The 20,880-nt window shown below is 37.2% G+C and overlaps 1 protein-coding gene across 7 annotated transcripts in view; it reads right to left on the reverse strand.

Moving 5' to 3' along the window:
• Positions 1 to 398: 398 nt before the first annotated feature.
• CEMIP2 (cell migration inducing hyaluronidase 2) overlaps positions 399 to 20,880 on the reverse strand; it is a 52,443-nt gene continuing 31,961 nt past the window's right edge. For all 7 annotated transcript variants that reach the window (XM_050328979.1, XM_050328978.1, XM_050328981.1 and 4 more), the window contains 17 exons: positions 20,341 to 20,550; positions 19,748 to 19,953; positions 19,097 to 19,166; positions 16,678 to 16,806; positions 15,022 to 15,110; positions 14,181 to 14,312; positions 13,670 to 13,705; positions 12,845 to 13,000; positions 10,011 to 10,188; positions 9,310 to 9,525; positions 8,381 to 8,589; positions 7,530 to 7,715; positions 6,135 to 6,354; positions 5,533 to 5,631; positions 4,243 to 4,391; positions 3,448 to 3,554; positions 399 to 2,700 (listed from right to left, as the gene is read on the reverse strand). In XM_050328979.1, coding sequence (XP_050184936.1) covers positions 2,504 to 2,700; positions 3,448 to 3,554; positions 4,243 to 4,391; positions 5,533 to 5,631; positions 6,135 to 6,354; positions 7,530 to 7,715; positions 8,381 to 8,589; positions 9,310 to 9,525; positions 10,011 to 10,188; positions 12,845 to 13,000; positions 13,670 to 13,705; positions 14,181 to 14,312; positions 15,022 to 15,110; positions 16,678 to 16,806; positions 19,097 to 19,166; positions 19,748 to 19,953; positions 20,341 to 20,550 — 2,589 coding nt within the window. In that variant the 3' untranslated portion in view covers positions 399 to 2,503. The remainder of the gene's footprint in view (positions 2,701 to 3,447; positions 3,555 to 4,242; positions 4,392 to 5,532; positions 5,632 to 6,134; positions 6,355 to 7,529; positions 7,716 to 8,380; positions 8,590 to 9,309; positions 9,526 to 10,010; positions 10,189 to 12,844; positions 13,001 to 13,669; positions 13,706 to 14,180; positions 14,313 to 15,021; positions 15,111 to 16,677; positions 16,807 to 19,096; positions 19,167 to 19,747; positions 19,954 to 20,340; positions 20,551 to 20,880) is intronic.

Genomic DNA, 20,880 nt, shown 5'->3' on the forward strand with positions numbered 1-20,880 from the left:
TTGCCTGTATTTCAGTGTGTGTCCATGGCCTCTTGTTCTGTGCTACTGGGCACCATCGAGAATAGGCTCAGTTCATCTTCTTTACTCCCCCACCAGAGAGTTAAAGACATGGACAGGAAGCCTCTGAGACAATAACAGTGCTGCACTGCTCACCCCTGCAAGCTGAAATTACTCTACACTCAGCAGTTCAGACTTAGAGATGCCTGATTTTTGAGACAGGCCCATAACTTCAGTCACCATCAGTCTCCATTCAGACAAGTTAGGAATACTGGGAAAGAAGAGTAGGATATGCCCCATAAATTTCATAGATGAATTGGTGTTTGAAATAAAATAGTTTATCTTATTCACATGGCACATATTATAAAATCACTTGATACAAGAATAGAAGACACCTAAAATTTTATTGCCTTGTCAGATGTAAGAATTTATTTATGCTATTTATCAAATGTTTAAATTTACACCAAAAGACAATACTTCATGTCAAATTGTTCATCAGTAAGCTCTACATCAGAATATTCTTGAGACTTCCAAGGACAATTTTTACTAGACAGCTTAGAACAGCAGAATTTCATAAATAATGGCCAACTTCACAAGCCTGAGGGTCACTACCTCATCATTATTTCTTTGCTGAGCTTTACCCACAAAACAGAGGAAGTCTTAAAGCCATTTTAATCCCCAAACACTACCACTACTGCACTCAGAGCATTTAAATCACATTGCCCTGCATTAATAACACCAAACATTATAGCTAGTCAAAGACTTATCACATCTTCCCCTAACAAAATGACTTCTTTTTTTTTAAACATTACTGGAAAAACTTGTACTCAGAACATCAAAGCAACTGCAAAATACACAATCATCCATTTGGCTTGGTTTTACAATAAAAATAATGTCAGTAATCTGTTTGTTGATTTCATCTCTTTTGTTGTGCTCCTTTCCCCTCCATTCTCACTTAGGAAACTACATTAGACCAGGCAGTTAAATTGTAGCACTGAGGTAGCATATTTCAACTGACCAGAATAATAGATCTGCTACTGTGCCTCCTCTCCTTTAAAGCACACACACAAAAAATAATAATAATAAAAAAAAAATCCCCACAGTTTTTCAACTTCTTTGGAGAGGACAGGCCTATAGCTCATTTGCAACAGCCACTGTATTTTGAATTCAACCCACAAAGAGTCTTTGAATGGTAGATACATGTAAAATGAATGAGAAAATATACAAATAATTATGTCAGTTTTATAAGAACTAGGGTTACATTTTAGGTCTATGGCACCTACTGTTCCCTATTACAAAATGCATCTCTACAGTCCCCGAAATTTAATTTCAAAGACCAGGATCCTGAAAAAGGGCAACTGTGCCCCTGTTCTTCTAAATGATTTTCACATCATCTGCACAAAAGGCCACATAATTGCAACAAAACCAAAAGAAATCAAACGGACCTAATATGAAGTCAATAAGAATTAACAACATGAGTATACTAAAAGGATTAAAGTTAAGGCAAAAGATATAACCTGAATGAACGGAAGCTTTATGCCTGAATGAACTGAGAGCACTTTCCATTTATTTATAAGTTAAAGCCGGGATAGCTTAACAAATAATTAAAAAAAAAAAATATCACTGAAAGAGCAGAAACTTAGTTTCCTAACAAACTGGGAATAACAGTATCTCAGCTTTGCCCTTCTAGCTACAAGCTTTAAAAGACTAAGCTGAAGCCAAGCTGTACTCGAGACTGCAGCCTTAACATCTAGACTACTTACTACAGTAACTTTCACAGACACACCTGTGTATTCAGGGGGAATAATAAACAATGATACTAAAAAACAGTAGTAATTTCCTGTTCTGCGTGCTATGCTGGTACACATAGCCTTGTAAAACTGTGTTGCATGGTACACAACCCTCACCCAGCCCCAGGCCGGATGTCTGAATTCCCCCCTCCATCTCTCACACAGGAAAGCAAAAATTTTACTGCAGTTAAAACCCCTTGAATCAGCTACATGCATAAGGGAAATTGGGTTTTAACACCCTAGAAAGCAGACTGAGAATGTAACTAAGCCGACTGCTAAATAAACGCCCAAAACCCCACCTAAACAGCCGAGGGAAAATGTGTAAGTTATAATGACCAATTCAAGCTGCTTATGGAAGCGTTAATGTAAATCATTCAAGTAACCCAAGATGCACTCCAACACCTGTTATTAAAAATTTAAGGCTTTTATGAACACCGTCTTACATACAAAAGAAGTAATAAACAGAAGGAACTTGTTTACAGTAAATACAAACATCTGAAAAATCTCTGAAACCTGTTTATACAAATACTAATAAATTCTTTAATATTTTATACAACTAGAAGGTGCACAGATTGGCATTCAAGCAGTCAACGCTGGCAAACATCTGTCAGACAATAACATGATTTACGTGGATAATAATATAGTTCAAAATGCCATAAATTAAAAAATAAGTTAGTTCACATTTTTTCCCCAGCTTTTATGTACATCTTAAGTCTTTAACGAGATCTTGTAGCCTTCTTCAGAAGCTCGAGGTCTTTCCGTCGGCTTTTGATTGCTCTGGCACAGCCATATTCTTCCAGTTGTAAAGGGATATACTTTTCTATCTGAACGAGCCCATGCCCAGCAGGACCAGTAAACAGCTTAATCCAGGATGGCTTAAAGTTTCCTCTGAAGCCCAGGAAGGCCAGGCTTCCTGTGACAAAAACAGCTCAGCATTACTAAACCAGCCAAGCTCACTGAAGCACATTAAACGACCACTTAGGAAGAAAAGGGCATGCTCCTTCAAAATTCTCTCCCCCACATTATTCAGAACATTAATCCACTCTCAGCTACACTTGTACCTCACAAAGAAATATGATTTGCAATTTCCTTTTTCAATATTCAGTATGAAATACTCAGAAATCTTAATTTGAAAACACAGCTAATTGGACAGTTATAAACCTGCTTTCTGAACCACAACTTGTGCCAAGACTCTGAACGGACGAGAGCTACCCCGTGTGGCTTATGGAGTGATCATCCCTCAAAGTTCCAAGAGCTTCTCATTTCTAGCTTCAAATTTTGTTAGAACAGGAAATACTAGCCAGGCACAGGAGATTGCTTAAAAATAGATTCAGTGGGTGAGGCACAAAATACAGGCTTCACAAAAAAGAGCCCAGGACTCTTTTTGTACGATCCACAGGCACAAAGAACTGCTAGTCATTTCTCTGTTTCTGCTTCACACAATGCCTGCTGGAGCAAGGGGAAGGTTTTTTTGCCCCATTGACAAGATGTTTCTCCCTTCCCAACAAGAGCTGACATGCAGCAGCCCACACCAGTGTAAACTGGCAACTACTCACCACCAGCTGCATCCTTTTCACACACCCCATGAGAAACCCACCACGCCAACATAAACACACAGTCTAAGGTGGTGTCAAAGAAAACGTGCAAAATTTCCACCAACCATTGCTCTGAAGATAAGGTGGTTTCGCTGTCCCCAGGGACATTAAGGCTTCTGCTAAATTATTAGGAATTTCTAAATCACCTCTTGTGCTCAGCAGAACGATAGACCTGCAGCAGGAACAGTGCAGAGACAGCAGCCGTTATAAACACAACATTTTTTTAATATTCTGCTACATGCCTTTACAACTAGCTGCCCTCATAGTCCACTTCTTTAAGAGTATTCATGACATGGAAACAGTCAACCTTTTCTCAAAGTAGTACTGAAGTTTTTAATTTTTAAACTTTAAAATGTAACTTCAAAATCACTGTAAAGTGATATTTAAACACAGTTTAATATTTTGTTTCAAAAAATTAAGTTTAGATATTGATCCCTAATTAGTATATTACCATGGTGACTTTTTTTCCTGACACTAACTCCTTATCTTTCTTTAATGATAAGCAATTTTCTCCCTAAAAGGAGAGAACAATATGATATTTTTCACATAGTCCTTGATGGTGCCCTTATTAAATAAAAAGTTATTGTTTTACGCAGTGTTATTACATGATGTTTAGTTAAGAAAAAATGGTGAAAGACAGGCAACACCAGAAATCAAAAATGTTCAAAATTTGCTTTATTTTCTTAAATAAGGCTAAACTGTCTGTTAAAATGCACCTGTGTTTGCCCTTTGCCCTCAACCTAGATATCTGTTTTGCTCACTTTCAGTGCTCCTGTATAGACACCATTATTTAAATCCTCATCAGAGAGCAGAGCTACAGCCTACAGGACATATTGGAAATAAATGGTTATTATGCATACCTTTGTGGAATTCCAGATTTTAAATATCCATGTACATGCTTAATGTCTACTCCAGAAAACAATTTGTTTCCCAACACTGTGCCAGTGCATGCATCTATTATAACAGTAAGTATACCATTATCCTTGAAGGAAAACATGGTGTCATTGACCTGAATGGGAGGAAAAAGAGAGAGAAAAAACTCTTTTTCTTCCTTTCTTAAAGTTATTATGAATTGAAGAGCAATTCTACTACATTCGGTGTTAATTGTATTCTAGTTTAGACAAAGTGGTATACTAATTTCCTTACAAATACTTGCTTTTCCCTAACATCTCTTCAATTTTCTCCTTGAGAGGATGCTGCCAGTGGACTTCTGAAACTGCACAGGAGTCTTAAGTCCCTAGCTTCTACAGAGATATCGCACACTTCGGGTGACTTGATACCTGCCTCCATCATTCTTCCTGCTTCAGGAAGATAAAATTCAGATTCTGAACCACTTGGACTTCTGGACAACAGTACAGTTAACTGGTCCCTAAAACAGCCCAGTCGCTAGTGAGTGCCCTTACTGCTTTGGATAGGGCACACACATTCCTATAGAAGTTTGCAGCTGCCAAGGTTATGCTACTCACATGACATTTGTCTCCCTGGATAATTCAACCAAGCCAACACACTGACACCGAAGAATGAAAGGCACATGCAGACTAACCTCTGTGGTGCAAGGGTGTCTGCAAATGCTATTTCAGCATCACACGCAAGCCTCCTTCAGCATGTGAATGGAGAAGTCAAATTAAACTACTTTTTATACAGTATTACATTCACTAGGCTTATTAGGGTCACATCAGAACAAATATAGAAACCTTACAGATTCTTTAGTAATTGCCACTTTGAGGACTTTAGCAAAACTTAGTGACTTCCATGACCCATTATCTTAACTCTCTAATCTGTTAGCACAAGGACAATTTCAACACCAGGATTAAACAAACAGGTTGTTAGGCTGTGTGTTTTGTGTATTTCCAAAACCAGCCATAAACATATACCCACACAGACTTAAATATGAAACTGAACATTTTAAACTCTTCCTTAATGGAACATTTTTCTCTCCAGAAGGAAAGGATTCAAATACACAATAGAGCTTTGAAGCCTTGCCTTCTGAGGTAAAACATCAACTTTTTGACTGTTTGGTTTTTAAACAATGAACCAATCTTTTTATTCAAGTGAAGAAAACTGAGGTAAGCATTACTTAGAGTTGTACAACTGTTATAATACAAACTGCTAAAATGATATTTAAGAAGAAAACCATAAAGAATACTTACAGATATAAATGCTTGCTGACCCCTGCTTGACTCTTTTGCACCACATGAATTAATCTGCACAAGGAGGTAGTTTTTATGAGGATCACTGGTGAATACCATCTAGAAATCAAACAAAACAATTATTACATATATATTGATGTGTCTTCAACATTTTATCATGTCAGTTTACAACAGATAGCCCATGCTCCAAAGCAAAAGTATCCATATGTCAGTGTCATTATTTATGGATTTATGGTACTAGTAATCCAACTTCAAGTTCATGCTAATAAGTAGAGATCCAAAAATAGAGAAGAGAAGGTTGGTCATAGATCTTTGCAGCAAACCTGTTCTACATCGTACACAGAGCACAGACAATACTGAGGTGTAAGATGTCAGATCTACCTATGCCCCCTCAGTAGCACTGCGTGAAAGGTGAACAAAAGACAAAAAGAATAAAAAGTACGATGAACTCCACACCTTCTGGTATGCAGAGATTAACAATGTGCCAGTGCAAACTGGTAAATTCAGTACTCTGTGATGAAAGACTAAAATTTGGACTAAAAGTAAGTAGAGAGCATCACCAATTCTACAGTTCATGAAAAGCTTTGCTTATTTTATTTTACCTGAGTTGTGCCACATTTTGTACATGGTACAGTAGTTTTTGCTGGCATCTGCTTTATGACAGTTGGTCCTTGGTAGTACTTTGGGTAAGCTTTTGCCATGCAGTTACTTATGCCTTTTGCTGAATCTTTGGTCACAATCTTGATCCTTTCACATCCCTGAGATGAGCAATAACTGTGACCATCCCTATTATATTTGGCTTGAAGAAATAAAAACAGTAATCTACACAAAAAGGGGAAAAATAATTAACTGGTGGAAATAGAGATATTTATATTAAACCTTAATAGCTATATTTCATGATTTTCAGAAACAGAGAAACTACAATATTCACTTCTGCATTGATATCCAAATGTTTTCAAAGTATTTACAGTTTACTAGAGTTAGGAAGTCTCCAATGATGTACCTGAATTTTCAAACAGTTAAAGGAGACATTGATATGAATGCAGATGCTTCGCAAAGAAGCAAAGTCCTCAAATCAGTGGCTTGAAGGATACAAAACCAAATTGCAGAGCATAAATATTTTTTTTGATCATAAGATCTTTCTAGACATGCAGCAGTAAATGTTTGGATATTCAGCTTCATGAACCAGCACTGGACAACAAAGCTGTGCTATTGCAAATGTCTAGAAATGCAATGTAGGGCATAATAGTCCATTATGTTCACAGTATACAGAGACTGGCAGTTCTTCTATTACATATTCAACTTATCACTACAGCTCTTAGACAAGAACATAAATGTCTTTTCAAAAAATACATTCATCTGCATATGTACTACAAATACAGTAGCAGACAAGAACAGAATAAATGAGAGAACAAATTGAAAGTTTAAGATCGATGTTTGCAAAACACACAAGTGATGTACACAGGACTGCATTTACTGAAAGGTGACCACATCTTAAAACTTCTCAGAAGGATCTCAGTAGCCACTGTTAGAAGTACTTTTGAAAAAGAGACTAGATTTTTTATGTTCTTTTGAGACAGCTGCAAACAGATTAGTATTTTCAGAAATGCAGTTTTTAAATGTTCTTGGAAGAGAAAGCTTCTTGGAAATTTCTAGAATGTTCAGTTTAACAAAAAGGCAGAAATCTTCAAGACTAAGAAATTAGCTCCTGAAAGGCACTGCTCTGCAGCACACCAGATACCACATTTTCCCCAGACATGGGGTAGGAAATATCACTGGCAACTGCAGTTCTCTTGAAAAGTATTTCAGTGACAACCACTGCACTTTGGAGATGTAAAGACACAAGAAGAGAAATATTCTTTTGAAGAGGCTTTAGGTTCCATCACTACAGCTTTCCTCTTATGCAGGTGTCTCAATCAGTTGCTTTTAACACTATCTAACTGGACATTTTAAGGTTAAACAACTTATTCTAGTAGGGTCAAGTTGCAAGGAGTTACCCAGTACTGTTGTCAAAGTAAAACTTCTTGTCTGATCGATTCTTTTCAAGCTCCATCATCGAAGAGACAGGCAGGTAGCGCTCCACCTTGCTTGACAGAGCAGATGACCGCCTCTGAAAGGTTTCCAAAACTATAACAAAATCTGTATTTGGTTGGTAACAAAGACCAACACGAATCCAGTCATTCCTAAAAACAAAATAAAATGTATGAATTGTTGTAGGAACAATTTAGATGTCAATACAGAGCAAACAGATCATTTAAAAAACAAGCAACAGGAACACCAAAATTCCCAAATCCTCAACCAGAAGATCTTTCTTCCCCTCTCTACATAAAGTCTTCAGTGTCCCTGGAGGTTTATAAGAAGAGACTGGATGTGGCACTTAGTGCTATGGTCTAGTAATCGCAATGGTAGTGGATCAAGGGCTGGACTTGATGATCTCAGAGGTCTTTTCCAACCCGGCTGATTCTATGATTCTTTCCTTCTATGCACAGTCTTTCATTAAATGTTACAGTAACTCTGATTCTCTCAGAACCTTTTTTTTTATACTTCATAGACATTTAATAAGTTTATCTGACAACAAAATCAAGCATGATAAATTATTCAACTCCAATTCTGCTCAACTTCACTATTTGCACATTTTCTTCTCTAAAGGTTTTTTCTTAAAGGCAGTGCATTGGACAAATATTTAACTTCAGGTGCAGGTCTGCCGCTTATTCTCTTTTCATACTTCAGTATTTGTAATTAAGTGAAAAAAAAAAACAACCCCAGTTTCAGTCTTCTGCATGGTTGCAAACTCTCACACACAATAATTGTCCCTTTTTGAGCACACACATGAAAAAAGTGAACATACTTATTGAAGTTAATGAGATATAGATAGGTGACGTTTGGAGATTTTCCATTCCAATGTATTGTATAGCCCTTCTGGAGCATCACTACTGGCTGATATTGCTGAAAGGCAGCTCTCTGATTAATACCTCGAAGAACCATGGGATTGGCTGGGTACTCATCTCGGATGATAGTCATGGAAAGATTCTGTCCATTCCAGGTTTGGACATAAACCTATATGATATTAAAGAGGATGAAATAAAAGTGGAAGATTTGGACAGTGTGCAAAAGGAAATGAAATAGTGAAGCAAAATCAGTACATTATTGAGCAAAATGCTGCAACTTGATATGTAATGTAATACATTATTTGTAATGTAATACACAAATATCTCCTGAATAGAAGTACTATTTGAAAAACTATTGTAGATTTTGCCCATTTGACAGATGAAAAAAGGGAGGGAGGAGAAAAAAAAAGAAAAAAAAAAAAGAACCAGCTATGATACTTGAGCACATAGACCAGGAACCAGAATGGGAATCAAATCTGTGAGACTTGTATTCAGAAGATGTATTTAACATCTCCAGAAAACAAATCAAACAAATAAACTCTTAAAATCCACTCTGTGAAAAAAAAAGCAGACAGAATCCAAGTGGAAGACAACACCTCCAACGTAAAAATGTTTTAGCATATAGGGCTGCAACATATAACTCTTGGCAAGCATCCACATTTACTTTTAGCTTGCAGCATCTAACAATGTACTCCCAGCCCGTGTGTTGAAAGAAACATGACATGATACACAGCTGGCTGAAAAGTGTAATATACATAAAAGAACTTCAAAAAGTATAAAACGTTTTGAAATCTAAAGAGACGTAATTTCATATTTCTTGTACTACTTTTGACCCTGTAAGTAGTTCATATTGTAGATTTGCCCCAAACAGAAAGCCAAGAGTACTAGCCTGTGCATAGTTCCCACTGCAAACCACTCCATTCCATTCTGTAACATTAATGCATTTGGGGTGTTGAATCAAGTAATTATCCATTCTGCCCACATAGGTATCCTTGTAGTCAGTCACTGAACCATCTAGATCATGAAATATTGAGTTCTTGTCACCATCCAGATCTCCTTCTTCAAACCAGGGACCAGGTTTTCCAAAGAAGGCTTTCAAAGAAACCTGAAAACAACAATTAAAAATTTAATTTTTTTTCCCACAGGTGAAGCACGGACCACCACTTGCACATCTGCATAAACACAGAAATTGACAGTTGATTAAAAAGCTTATGGCAAAGACAGTGGAATCTTGCAAGCCAGACACACTGTTTTTAGTAATGGGTTTAGGCCAGCTCTTGCTTCTGAACAGTATTAACATTTGCAACTGAAAATTCATTACTAAGGATATACCTAACCTTACAAAATCTTACTAAATCTTCCTTTCAGCTTTACCAGAAAGCCATGAATCATTTATTGTAATGTGTCCTACCTCTTTTTGTATTGTTTTTTTTTGCTCAGGAGACAAAGAATACACCTTGGGTGACTGCCAACCAAGAGAGACACTGCAGAGCAGGGATGAATGGAAAAGATGACCTAGGGCTTTGTCTGCTTCTTTTAAATACAAGAAAACTATTTATAATACTAAAGGAAAACTTGTAATAAACTTACGTTTGGATCAAACTTCACAAGAGAAATATTATTTTTTGGTGTCATCTGCCATGGATTTTTCATCAGGAATCCAACTGCACTGGTAAATCTGTCTGGAGTTGGCACAAAGTTTTTGAATGTGCACTTGGTAAGGTGAATAGGTCCATCATAAATTTGAAAACCTCTGATTGGAAATGTCCTGTAGATGCAAGCAAATATTTATACCATTCTGTAACAAAAACCATGATATGCCTGAATCTGAATTTCCTTCAGAGGAATCAAGAAAGCATATTAATACAATGACTCACAAGACAGATCTTAGTAAAGGAAATATGGTTTCTGCACTTCTCTAATGAATTAAAAAATCCCCCACTCTTAATTTTCCTATTAGAAGAGCTATCACTGTCCACTGGCAAATGTGCTCCTTTTCCAATATGAAAAATATAGTAGGAAAAAAATATCAATTGGTCTTTGACTGATCATGGCAACTGGGAGAAGTGACTATAGACTGGAGGAAAACAAATGTCACTTCTAACTAGAAGGAACACTTAGAGAATGGTAGGCTGGTAAGCCTCAGCTTGATCCCCAGAAAAATGATGGAGCAGCTAATCCTGGAAACCATTTTCAGTCATCAGGAGTAATCAGCATGGGTTCACCAAGAAGTCATGTCTGACCAACTTGAAAATTTCTGTGATGAAATTACTGGCCTGGTAGCTGGGGGTAGAGCAGTGTACAAGGTCTACCAAAACTGCAGTAAGATTTTTGACATATTAAGGATCCCATAAGATCCACATGAAGTACAGGCTGTATGAGTGGACAGCTAGATGGACTGAAAACCAGCTGAATGGTTGGGCCCAGAAGGTGACGGCAGTAAGTCTACTTGGAGGTGTGTTGTAGTGTAACCCAGAGGTTAGTACTCAATCTAGTGTTGTTCAGCATCTTCCTTAGTAATCTAGATGATTAGTCTAAGTATAGTCTCAGCAAGTTTGCACAGGGCACAAAACTGAGGGAAGCAGCTCATACACCAGAGGGTTGTGTTATTATCCAGACAGACCCTGACAGGTGGAGAAATGGGTAGATGGGAACGTCATGAAGTCCAACACAGGGAAGCCGCAAAGTCCTGCACCTTGGGAGTAACACCTCTTGTGCCAGTGAAAACCAAGTTGACCATAAGCCAAACAACGTACCCTTGCCACAAAGAGGCAAAAGGTATGCTGGGCTGCACTGGATTACCAACAAACTGGGGGTAGTAATCCTTCCCATCTATTCAGCACTGGTGAAGCAACACATACAGTGCTTGTTCCCAGTACAAAACAGATATGGAGATACTGGAGAGTCCAACAAAGGACCACAAAGATAAGTCCCTGGAGCATCTCCCATAGGAGGAAACACTGGGAGACGTCACACTGTTCAACCTGGAGCAGAGAAGCCTTAGGCAGGAATCTCAAGGTGTAATATCATCTGAAGGGAGAGTGCAAAGAAGATGGAGTCAGGCTCCTCACTGTGACAGGACAAAAGGCAAAGGGTACAATATGAGAAACAGGAGTTTCCTCCTAAACACCAAGAGAAACTCTCACTGTGAGTATAGGCACACTGAGCATAGGCACAAGTTGCCCAAGGAAGCTGTGGAGAATCCATCCCTGCAGGTGCCCTAAAGCCACCTGAACATGGCTCTGGAACACCAACTCTAGGTGACACTCCTTGAGCAAGGGAATTGGACAAGATGACTTCCAGATGTCCCTTCCAACCTCAAATGTTCTGTGATTCCCCTCAACTAGACTGAATGCCTCAACTATCAGCGCCACATTAACTTATTTCTTTTAAATGGCCAAGCAGCAAAAAAACAGGGTAGCCTAAACTTAACTCACCTTTTGTCCTGGTTTTGACCAAGGACACGAGGGGATGGAGCCTGGATCTGTGTGGGTGTGGCCAAGACACTGTGCTATTCAATACCATCTTGTATCACGGGTGGGGAGCAAGGGAAAGGGACTCTTCTTTGTTCCCCTTTTTCCAGGGAACAGAGCAGTGGCATAATGGAGCAGTGGCATAACACTGGTCCCCACCAGAGAGTTTGTCCACCACTGTTTTTCATTGTCTTGGGCTTGAGGGAAAGACACAGTGATGGATGGTCTGTCAGCAATTTTGTTCTTTGTCTTGGGAGCTCCATGGTTATGGATCAGGTCAGTCAGTGACCACTTTTTTTTTTCTTCATGTAAATCACCCTCTTTTTGTATACTTTAGTTATTAATATTGCTGCTGTTACTGTTCTTTTTCTTATCTCATTTCCGTTTCCAGTAAATTGTTCTTATCTCAACTCAAGATCTCTGTCTTATGTTTCTCTCACCTGAGGGGGTGAGAGTGTGGGAGCAGCCTCGTGGGGCCTAATTTCCAGATGGACTTAAACACCAACAGTCTCCTTTCCTATTCTGTGGCAAGGACTTGACCCTACATTAAACAAGCCTCAGGGCAAGTCAATGAGAAAAAAAAAAAAGGATCATAGTCACAGATTGTGATTTATTACAGACAGATTTCAGTCCCTAGCCCCAAACTGACCTTTGAAATTCTTTTACCTGAACGCTTTTTTCTTTCTCTCTTCCAGATCTAAAAGTTTTTTAAGACAGAAGTGTCATTTAAGTACAACATCTTAACTTGCTATAGGAAAGTGACCTGCAGTAGCATCAGATGAAACTGCCTCAGCAAAGAGGTGAGTGACATGGTTGCACACAAAGCATTATAAAAAAAAATCATCACCTTCAATGGAGTCTTAATCTCTCACAGCTCAAGCAAGAAGTGTTTACATTTGATATAGAGAATATTTCTTGTATTTCTACTTCCTTCACTCACGATATACTTACCGATTTCTAGGCAGAGTGCGTGTCTTGTTGTCTATTCCTCCAGTTCCTGCATATTTATTCTGGCCACCTTGAAACCCGTAATTCTTGCTCTCACCTATGAACAGTGACTCTGATACCTCCTGGCTGGCACCTTCATCATTCGGGAAGCTCCCATCACTATCAAAGCAACAACAGAGGTCAGTCTTCAGCCGAGACTCTCCAGCAGATGAATACACCAAGGCATAGCCCTCCTTTTACGTCTGTAACAATCCTACTTGACTTAATTATTAAATCTGTGTATTATAAACAAACACTAATAGAGCTCACTCTCTGAAATGTTCAGCAGAGAGCTGAACATTAAAAATTATAACTCCCTTTTTAATGCAGCACTCTTTCATTTGGCAATCCTAGAACCAGTTTGTCATAACCTAAATGGCAACAATTTTGGTTTACTATCTAAGTTACTCGGGTTTTTTTCATTACAAAGAGACTCTACCCCCTCTAAATGCTCATCCCCTTTCTTTTCCATTATTCACTTTCAGTTGTTCAGAAGGTAAATAAAAAACTGCCTAAGGAATCATACAAAACCAAGAACACCTGCATAAATGTAGCACTTCTGGTGAAGAGGCAGCCAACCACGATGTAAATCAAATATGGGTTAAATAAAGTGCAAGCTTTGGCAGCTGTGCCAGTTTACAGCCTCTATAACTTCATCTGTACCACTGGAAATAGAACCAGGCCCAGAAATGAAACTACAGCCTTATGAATGTATACCCATTAATTTTAATAAATGTGTGTAGATTTTCTAAGGTTCCATGGAAGAAAACACAGAAACAAAGTACTCACCTAGCAAATGTCAAACCTATTCCATTGTCAGCAAACCTAAAAAGAAGTTCAAAACATCAGGGTTTTTCTTTGGATTACCCTACAATGGCTATTGTAAGAGCATATCCTGCTATGCACTGAAGAAAAGCCTGAATTTTTCTCTTGATGGAACTTAGAACCACCACACACCTAACTCTTCTACAAATGTTGTTGTTAAAAACTAATCAAAGAATTTTCTACACATTTTAAACAGGACATGAGAGCTTCAGGGAAACCTTGAATACCTCAGTCTAAATTCACTGTCTCTACAGCTTCTAGAACTCTTTTTATGACAAGGTTTCTTTTTTTTGCAGCTTAAGGCAGGTTCTCATCTAATCACATATAAACTTGTATATTTCAAGTATGGTGTGAAAGCTGGTGATGATATTGAGAAGTTCCTCAAGCTAACCAGTAATCCTCCTCACAACCCTGTTTTAATGTAACTTACATAAACTCTGTAACATCGTGCAGCCGTTTGCTTCCAAGTACCTACCCTGAGTTTTGAATGAGGATATCCCCTCCCCTGACCCAGGCTCCATGATCATTATTTTTGAAAGAGATTAAACTATCAATCAGGGCAGCAACTCGGGGCTTTTCAGGGTCTGCATCTTGATGAGGTCGAAACCTGGGAGAGAGAAAAATCCAGACATTCAGTAGAAGAAAACATTGTTTCACATGTGTCGTGTATGTTGGGATAAAGTAAGCCTTAAAGATAAACGCTCATGCTCATCTGATGGGCAAAGTCCACTCCACATCTGGAATGATAGAAATTAAATCCAGATGCATCTCTAGCTCTTTTATTACTAAAGAAATGTTTCTGGGTATAATGAAGTAAGAATCTAAAACTTCTCTTTTCCAGTAACTCTCACAGGCTTTTGCTCAGTCTCTCTGAGTTTCTTTAGCTGCACCTTGAAGTCCAGAATGTATGGCAGAAAGCATTCAGCAGTAGGAAAGGCAAGTGGATGTACTACAGAAGCTTTTTTCCTAGCAATTAGTTAAAACTGAGTAATAAATCAGATGATCAGATTTGAAAGGAAAACTTTCCTTTTAGCAGCAATTCCAGAAAACATTTTAAGCATGACAGTAGAGCATGTTTAAAACAATGTCTTCCAGGAGCCTGAAAACTACCCTGAGCAAGAATTCTGAAGAAACAGCCAAATCCTTTAAGACATCCCATCCCTGTTGTTCCCAAAACATGAACAAATGAGGGAAAATATATGAATTTATTGTTTTGTTATAATTTATAAATTATTGTATTGTTTTACAAGTGTTTTTCCTCGTGAATGTAAGAGTAGCCTCAAAACTTCACTCACTTGAAAGAAAATGTCCTTTACCTTGCATTGTTGTCCAAACAAAGATATTCTCTGGGATCATCAGCACTAGCATTAGTTGTTTTAACACCCTTATCAATGAACAAACCAGCCTGAAACAAGCAAGGAAAGAAAATTCATACTATCCAAAATTAAAGATAGACAAACACTGAATTTATAAAATTTAAACACTGCATTCCATACACAAATCAGAAAATCTTAGATCTCTCACTTTGGCTTTAATAGTCATTTTGTCTATGGGAAAACTAGCTAAATAATATAATAAACCAGTCTGTGTTAATTTAGGAAGAGGAAATAAACTATCTGGGATTAAAAAAAAAAAAAGTAATGGAAAACCATTAAAGTTCACTTTGGATTTTTTTCACAACATCTATTTGAGATTTTACATTTATTTCCAGATGGCGTTCTGGAAAATCTGGAATCCAATCTTGTGGTGAATTCAAATTATTCTCTATGAAAAATCCTTTGTATTTCACTTTAAAATTAAACTACTCTCACCATTAAAGAGTACTTTTGTCTAAGCAATCATCAGGTTGGAAATTTATAATCCAGTATGATATAATTTACTTCAGAAAATAAAAGGAAGAAGCATTTATGTTCTTTAACCTGAATTCCATAAAAATACCTGCAACTACTTTCACCTCTGATCCAAATTATGATTACAAATAAGTCTCATGCGCATGTAGATTGTTAGACCTGCTAGTGGAATTTTCTCTTTTAACATGGAAATTCAGCACACTGTGTTTAAAGATGATACTAGCTATACAGATGAAAGTTTTTTCTTCCTACTGCAGTTTTGTATTCGGTATGTTTTCATTCCAATCTGAAGAAAATGCCCTGCAGTCCCAAACAGATCATTAACACAACCTCCATAAAACATTGCATCATTTCTTTGTATCCCAGACAACCAACTGTCAAGCAAAATCAGTTCACTCGGCAAAAAAAAAGTCTATAAGGCAACTGCAAACACCAATAAGGATTTAGAGTTTAGGTGGCTTTGTAAACGTCATTATATTTATATAACCACACACAGAGAGCGGGTAGATTCCAAATGAAATACTTTAAGGACTTTAACTTCACTTAGTTAAAATGTGGAAAAGGTATGAAAGTCACGCTAATAAAACAATCATCAATTCCTCTATCTAAGCTGAGAATCTGTAAGAAAGAACAGTTGCAACTAACTGGGCTCCCGAAGGCAACACTGAAGCTTAATTTCTAGCCAGACACTGTGTCACCATGTGCAAACACTTGAGTTACTGTACATTAGAGATTCAGAAAAACAAGCCACAGCTACTCCAGGAAGCTATTAGATGAATTACAACTATAATCAACTTTGATTCTTCAAGGGTCAGCTTTCAGAGTAGAAAACAAAGCTACAAAGAGTAGCACCTGAAATGCCACTTCTGAGAAAAAGTACTTCATTGGAAGCATTAATTGGTTTCAGTTGCTTGATACTTATGAGGATATAAAACACAGTGAATACTTGAAACATGGCAAAAAAAAAATATGCATACTGATTCTAAACCATTCTACAATACAGTTCAAACACAGCAAAAATCTATCATCTACCCAGCTCAAAATGTAAACTGACAAATCCTAATACAGAATATTTGCAAATAAAGAACATCACTCTTTTTTTTAAATGAGATAATACATTACCTTAAAATTAGAATGAACTCTGTTATTATAGAAGATTCCTAGGGGTGTAAGCTCTGATTTGGTTTCAATGGCTAAACTATGAGAATCTCCTGTAGCAACCCTGTGGAACAAATACCATATTCCAGCATCCTGCAATTAAGGAGAGAATAACACTACTTATAAGTTATTCTGATAATACTATCAGTGTTGATGCATCTATTCACAAAATAAGTGTATGCTAAGCTGAACCTGGACATTTTAAGTAAAAATGCAAGTAAGAGCATAGCCCCAACCAACAGCACCCAACAGAATATATTTTTTTAAATAATGTTTCCAAACAACTTCCCAATGAGAAAGTAGGATTTTGCAAATTAGTCTATATTGTAGTGAAAAGTACACACTAAAACATATTTTGCCTCTCACTGAAATCAGGTAACACTAGTACATTTAAGATCTTCTAATACTTAAGGAAGAAAAAGTGTCCAAGCTAATGTAAGTTTTGCATTCCGGTTACATGTCATCCCACACACTTGATTTTCCTTTTTTCAGTAATAAATCATACTATTCACAGTAAAATACAGTCAAAACCATTCCTTCTCTCCTTACTGTTACAGCCTGACTAAAGGTGGTTCATCTCTGCTCACATCAGAATTTAAATAGCACATTAAAAAAAAATCCACAAGAGCTTTCAGAAGAGTGGGAAAAAAAGCATATCAAGAAGTCCGGTCAGTTCAGAGCACTGTAGCAATAACAGCAGTAAAAAATTCAGTATCTGTTCATTTTCTCTACTTCCACATCCTTGCTCTTAAGGAAGCTGTTAAATAAGACTGTTAAATAAGACCCACAAAATTTCCCCTTTCAAGTACATCTGTGTTCAAAAGGGGTAGTACCATGACAACACCTGCATAACAGATACCTACAAAAAGGAAAAGTTTTGCCAGACCATATGCTCTGTGCCTTTACAACAACAACAAAAAATAAAAAATAATAATTAAAAAAAATTGCTTAAAGCACATTAAAGGGTTGAAGAGTAGCTAAAAAAACACTGCATACTGAATGTTCCATCATCTTTTTCAAGAAAGATGGATAAAGCCAATTCACACTGGCTTAAGATTTCAAACATTTCACTCTGGGAATATGCTCATTTTTCATCACCTGGAAATTCTGCTTCACAGCAATATTCCCCATCCACTGTCATGACACACGTTGACATTTCTAGTGACTAACCATTACAAAGCAAATGTGGATGTTCCATTAATAAAAAACACCAAAACCTTACTTCACATATAATTAAATACAGCTTTATGTTTGGCAGTAAATTTTATCCAAAATATATCTTGATGCTTGAAAAATTGTTAAATAAACTTAAAAGCTTCTTAAGCGCTTGAAAACATTCAGAAATACAAAAAGGGTGGCTTTTTTCTTCCCTCCTCTCTCTCATACACAGCCAAAACAAAAGAAACATCTACTGCCAATACACCCTTACAATAGGCTTCATTGCGAAATGAAGGAGCTGGAGGGAGGAATGGAATTATTTGCTTGTGAATTGCTATAGTTTGTACCAGCAAAGGCTCTACAGTGTAGAGTTTGTATGAATTTTTTTTTTATATCTTAGATATTTCAACTCAGTTAAATATTTTGGATCCTACTCTATTTATTAATAACAGTTTATTATGTTATCTGTACCTAAAAATACACACACAGCACTGGAGCCAACAACCACCAGCAATCTCTCCTATTCTCCATCCCAGTGGTCTCTTTTAAAAAATCCACTCAAAACCATACATATCTCAGAGTCTCCTCCAGTGTAGAAGCAGAACAGACTCCAGCCCCACCTCCTCCACAACATGTACAGAGTAGTTCAGCTCTACTTCGCAAGCAGCTGTTACAAGATAGTTACACTAATATAAGGTTAACAACAAGCAAACCCATACCAGCAGTCACTGACTGGAAACAAATGAGTAAACACTGACAGGAAAAAGTAGTTTAGCTGTTTCTTACACAATGAACACCCTTTTGTAGTCATTTTTTCATTCCAGTGACTACAGTTCAAAGACAAACCTTGCAGAGCTGTCACTAACTCATGACAACCTCCAGAAAATACAGAAGCCTTAACTGAAATGCACTAAACTGAAATGCACTTTTATTTTCTGCGAAAATAAAAGAATTTCTACATATACACACTGACACTATTGTCAGGTCTATTAACTACTAAGGGGAAGAGATCTCCTCTGTTGTGGCCAGAACAAAAGATTTTTGGTATCTCTCAATTGTATGTCTAGACACACCCTGCACCTTCAATGTCAACAGACTGTCAAACATAACAAGAACATACTCATATAAAAGAAAAAAAATATATGCACTTCCGGCAGTGTGTTATAGATTTTACAGATACCAGTGACATGAATAGTTTGTGATGAATTACACCAATATGCCTCACCTGTGAGCCTGCTGCTGCATTATTTATAAGATGATTGTTGGGGTGAGAAATCCAGAATGTCGAAACTGCCCTGAAATATTATTCAGAAACAGGTTACTATAGAAAAGCTCTAGCTCCAATAAAAATCTCCCCTTGCTAACAAGCATATCAGGAAAAGCTAAACTGGTGAAGTCACTACTTCATATATGCAATAAAAATCACAAAACCTCCCACATTTAGAAGACAAAAGTGCCTTTTTTTTTATAGTTCAATGCCCAATATTGCATTTAATGTTGTGCAAATATCCCATGTGATGATAAACTGTTTTAAGAAGCTTTCACAAGAAATAACTATCACTTTTGTCTCTAGTGGGAACTACTTGAGAATATGCATACATTTACACAAAGGTAAAGATGTTCAATAGTCTTTTAAGGCCACTAGTATAACAAGGAACAGCAATCTTCCTATAAAACAACTTGCTTTATCTTTAATAAAAGACTAAATGCTACTTTTTATTTTTATTTTTTAAACACCACTATGTGAACTATATTTAAGGTGTCTGTGTTCACTAAATCATAGATAAAAATGTTCCCATCTGTATTTCTTTGAGAGATCATCAGCAGATCATGCTGCAGCTGGCTTGGGTTTAGTTTTTCACCATGACATACTCACATGCAGTCCGTGGCTGGCACTGGGACATAGTTTCCATACACTTTATCCCTAATACCAATACACATGCTGCTGTTTCTGTCTGTAGGTAGAATAGTGCCTGGTTTTGTGACTAGCCCAAGATTGTGGAACAAAGTATTCCTCTGCTCAATGCCATCTTCTATGAAGAAACAGTGACCTAGTGTGTCGTAGCCAATGGTGTCCTTTATCTGCAGAAATACAAGTTCATTATGTCAGTAGTAATAGCATTTACTGAGATTTATTTGACAAATACCATATAGTTATACTATCTTGGCACATCTGCACAGTGAAGCTTCAGTATCAGCAGTTCAGATGAGTCAAAACACTCAGTTTTTTTTATCCCTTATAAACACACTATTATGTCTGGAGAGCTTAGCTGCCTGGAAGAATCTGAAAAAACAGAATGGTGGGAGCTGTTAAAAATAAATTACTGTTTGCAATTGTTCGGTTATTCACTGAAATAACAAAAACATCACTGAATATTAAACTTGCAAAACGGATGGGAACTCTTTTGGAGTCTAAGTGCTCTTTAACATTTATTCCAACACAGTATGTTTTACTCTACTTGCACCTACCAGCAAGCCATTAGTTGCATGAATAGTCACACATCGGGAAAAACAGTGATGAATGGAAAGACCCTCCAGGTAAGTTTTAACACTATAACCTCCTTTTTCATCCACATCCCCACAAAGGTGAAAATGAATAGGATAACTTCCAATCTGCTGCTGGCCCATTTGCTTCAATTCCACGTAGGAGAGATGAACAGATGAAAAATTCTTCAAAATCTAAAAATATGAAGTCCAGAGTGAATAACTGATTATTTACTTCTTAACCAATGGAAATTTTAAATTAATACATCATCTACACCAGAGATACAGAAGTTAGATGGACACAGTTGCCACAAGATAACAAAGTAAGTTAGAACAATCGTTACAGTCTTGCTCTACACAGTGCCTCACAAAATAGTATCCTTCACACATAAGTTAAAAAGTTTAACTTCCTCATGGCTAAAACAGATGAATTTTCACCAGACACATTGCCACACTTTACTGTTTGGTCTTTATCAGGTGGCACATTACATATTCTTTACATGTGCTGTCCAAATAGAGAAGTCA

Source organism: Myiozetetes cayanensis, unplaced genomic scaffold (genome assembly GCF_022539395.1).
Source record: "Myiozetetes cayanensis isolate MyiCay16 unplaced genomic scaffold, myiCay2020 scf4, whole genome shotgun sequence".
Taxonomy (NCBI): Eukaryota; Metazoa; Chordata; class Aves; order Passeriformes; family Tyrannidae; genus Myiozetetes; species Myiozetetes cayanensis.